At 36.0% G+C, this 2165-nt stretch overlaps 1 protein-coding gene across 1 annotated transcript; it reads left to right on the forward strand.

Moving 5' to 3' along the window:
- The first annotated feature begins 760 nt into the window (after positions 1-760).
- On the forward strand, positions 761-1702 carry LOC134727726 (zinc finger BED domain-containing protein 4-like). The gene has a single exon (XM_063592110.1). It carries the CDS (start codon positions 761-763, stop codon positions 1700-1702), a length of 942 nt encoding a protein of 313 aa, XP_063448180.1.
- The last annotated feature ends 463 nt before the right edge of the window (positions 1703-2165 follow it).

Below are 2165 nucleotides of genomic sequence, written 5' to 3' on the forward strand. Positions count from 1 at the left end.
TACTGAAATCATTAGTAAATAATGTGAAATGATTGTACGAATTGATTGGTACTTGATTAGACAGATCAATTGTTCAGTTTATTGATTAATCTTGTTAACCTTGAAAACATTTAAATTTTATTACTTAATTAGCACATAGACAACTTGTCTGTCAGCTCCGGGCAAGTATAATGTAAACATAATTAGCATATTAAGTTTATTTTGAACAGTTGTAAGCTGAACATGCTGAATAAATTTTACGATTTAGTTTATTTCTTCACTTTGACTTTATATTGTGTGTGCGTACATGTAAATATGCCACCTCCGTCATCTAAGGCTTGGTCTTTTTTTAAACGTAATGCCGACTCCAAAATAGTGAAATGCAAACTATGTGAAATGGAATTAGTCTATACTGGTGGTACAAGTAATATGCTGAATCATCTGAAGTTAAAGCACCCAATGACTTTTCTGAAACGCCTGAGAAAGTTAAGCAGTCATCGGTTTTAGACTTTGTTCAGACACCCAGATCTAGAAGATTTTCGTCTACTCAATCTGAACTAATAACAAATTCAATAGTGGATATGATTATATTGGATTACCTACCCATTCGCATTGTTGAGGGAAAAGGATTTTCAAAACTTATGTCGATAATAGCTCCAGAATTTAAAATTCCGTCTAGAAATACTATAAAATCCAGAATAGAAAAGTCATATAGTGACAAAAAAGAGAGTTTGATTAAAGAGTTAAATCTCATTGACAGCGTATCCCTTACTTCTGATACATGGACATCGAATGCTACAAAAAGCTTTTTAACAGTCCAGAACATCACGTTGACAAAGACTGGAATTTACAGTCAAATGTGCTTGTTACTCGTGAAATGCCTGAACGCCATACAGGCGAAAATCTTGCTGAACGACTGAAATCTACAATTTCAGAGTTTGAATTGGACGGTAAAATTGTGAGTTCTGTACATGACAATGCTAGGAACATGAATTGTGCATCAGAGAAATGTGACTTTGACGATATGAGATGCTTTGGTCATACCATTCAGCTTTGCATTAAACCATGCTTGGAAATACCCGCTATTGCCAAACTTACTTCACGTGCTCGTAAGTTAGTGGGACATTTCAAGCATTCAACTACAATAACTGCAGAAATGAGGAAAAGACAAAAGTTGTTCGGACTAAGACAGAACGAACTTATACAAGACGTAGTTACGAGATGGAATTCGACTCAGCTAATGATTGAACGCCTATGTGAACAACGCAGAGTTATTACGGATGTAATGCTAGATACAACTGTTACTAGGAAATGTGACACACATATGCTTCTCAAAGATCATGAGTGGGATTATCTGGTTGAAATTTCCGCAGTATTGAAGCAAATGTCTCATGTTACAACATACATGTGTCTGGAAAAGGACGTATCAGCCTCTGTAATGCTTCCTATTGTCAACGGACTCTTAAAAAAACACCTAAAAAACTCTGAAGAGGATAGTGCTCTTGCGCATAAAATGAAAGCAAGTATTTCGGAAGAACTCATCACCCGCTTTAAACCGTATGACATTGAAACTGCATCTACACAGCATGCTTTAGCGTCCTTACTTGATCCGAGGCATAGAACACTTAACTTTTTCTCCCCAGAACAAAAAAAAGTCGCCATTGAAATGTTAGAGTCCAAGTTAGACGATGTGCCATTAAAGCCCGCAGTTAAAACGTCATGAAAAAACCTTGGAACTGAAGTTGACAAGCAACCAGCCAAGAAACAAAGAGTCCAACGATCTTTGGACTTTCTTTTGTTTGACACCGACGAAGATACATCCTTTCAAGATGAATCGGAAATGTCCTTATACATCAAGGAGCGTGCTGTGCAAGATTCAAACCCACTCGAGTGGTGGAAAGAAAATAATTGTAAATTCCCCAGACTCTTTGTGTTAGCTAGACAATATTTAAGTATTCCTGCTACCTCTGTTCCGTCAGAACGAATCTTTTCATGCGCGGGTCTCATTGTTACTAAACTGAGAAATCGACTATCTTCCTCTGTAATCGACCAGATAATATTCCTGAATAAAAACTATGTACCCGAGGAAAAATGTGAATAACTCTTCTTTCGTTCTTTCTAAATGTACATACTTATAAATTTGTTTTTTTTGTAATTTATTACATATTGAAATCCTAATTGTGTTA

Source organism: Mytilus trossulus, chromosome 8 (genome assembly GCF_036588685.1).
Source record: "Mytilus trossulus isolate FHL-02 chromosome 8, PNRI_Mtr1.1.1.hap1, whole genome shotgun sequence".
NCBI classification, from domain to species: domain Eukaryota; kingdom Metazoa; phylum Mollusca; class Bivalvia; order Mytilida; family Mytilidae; genus Mytilus; species Mytilus trossulus.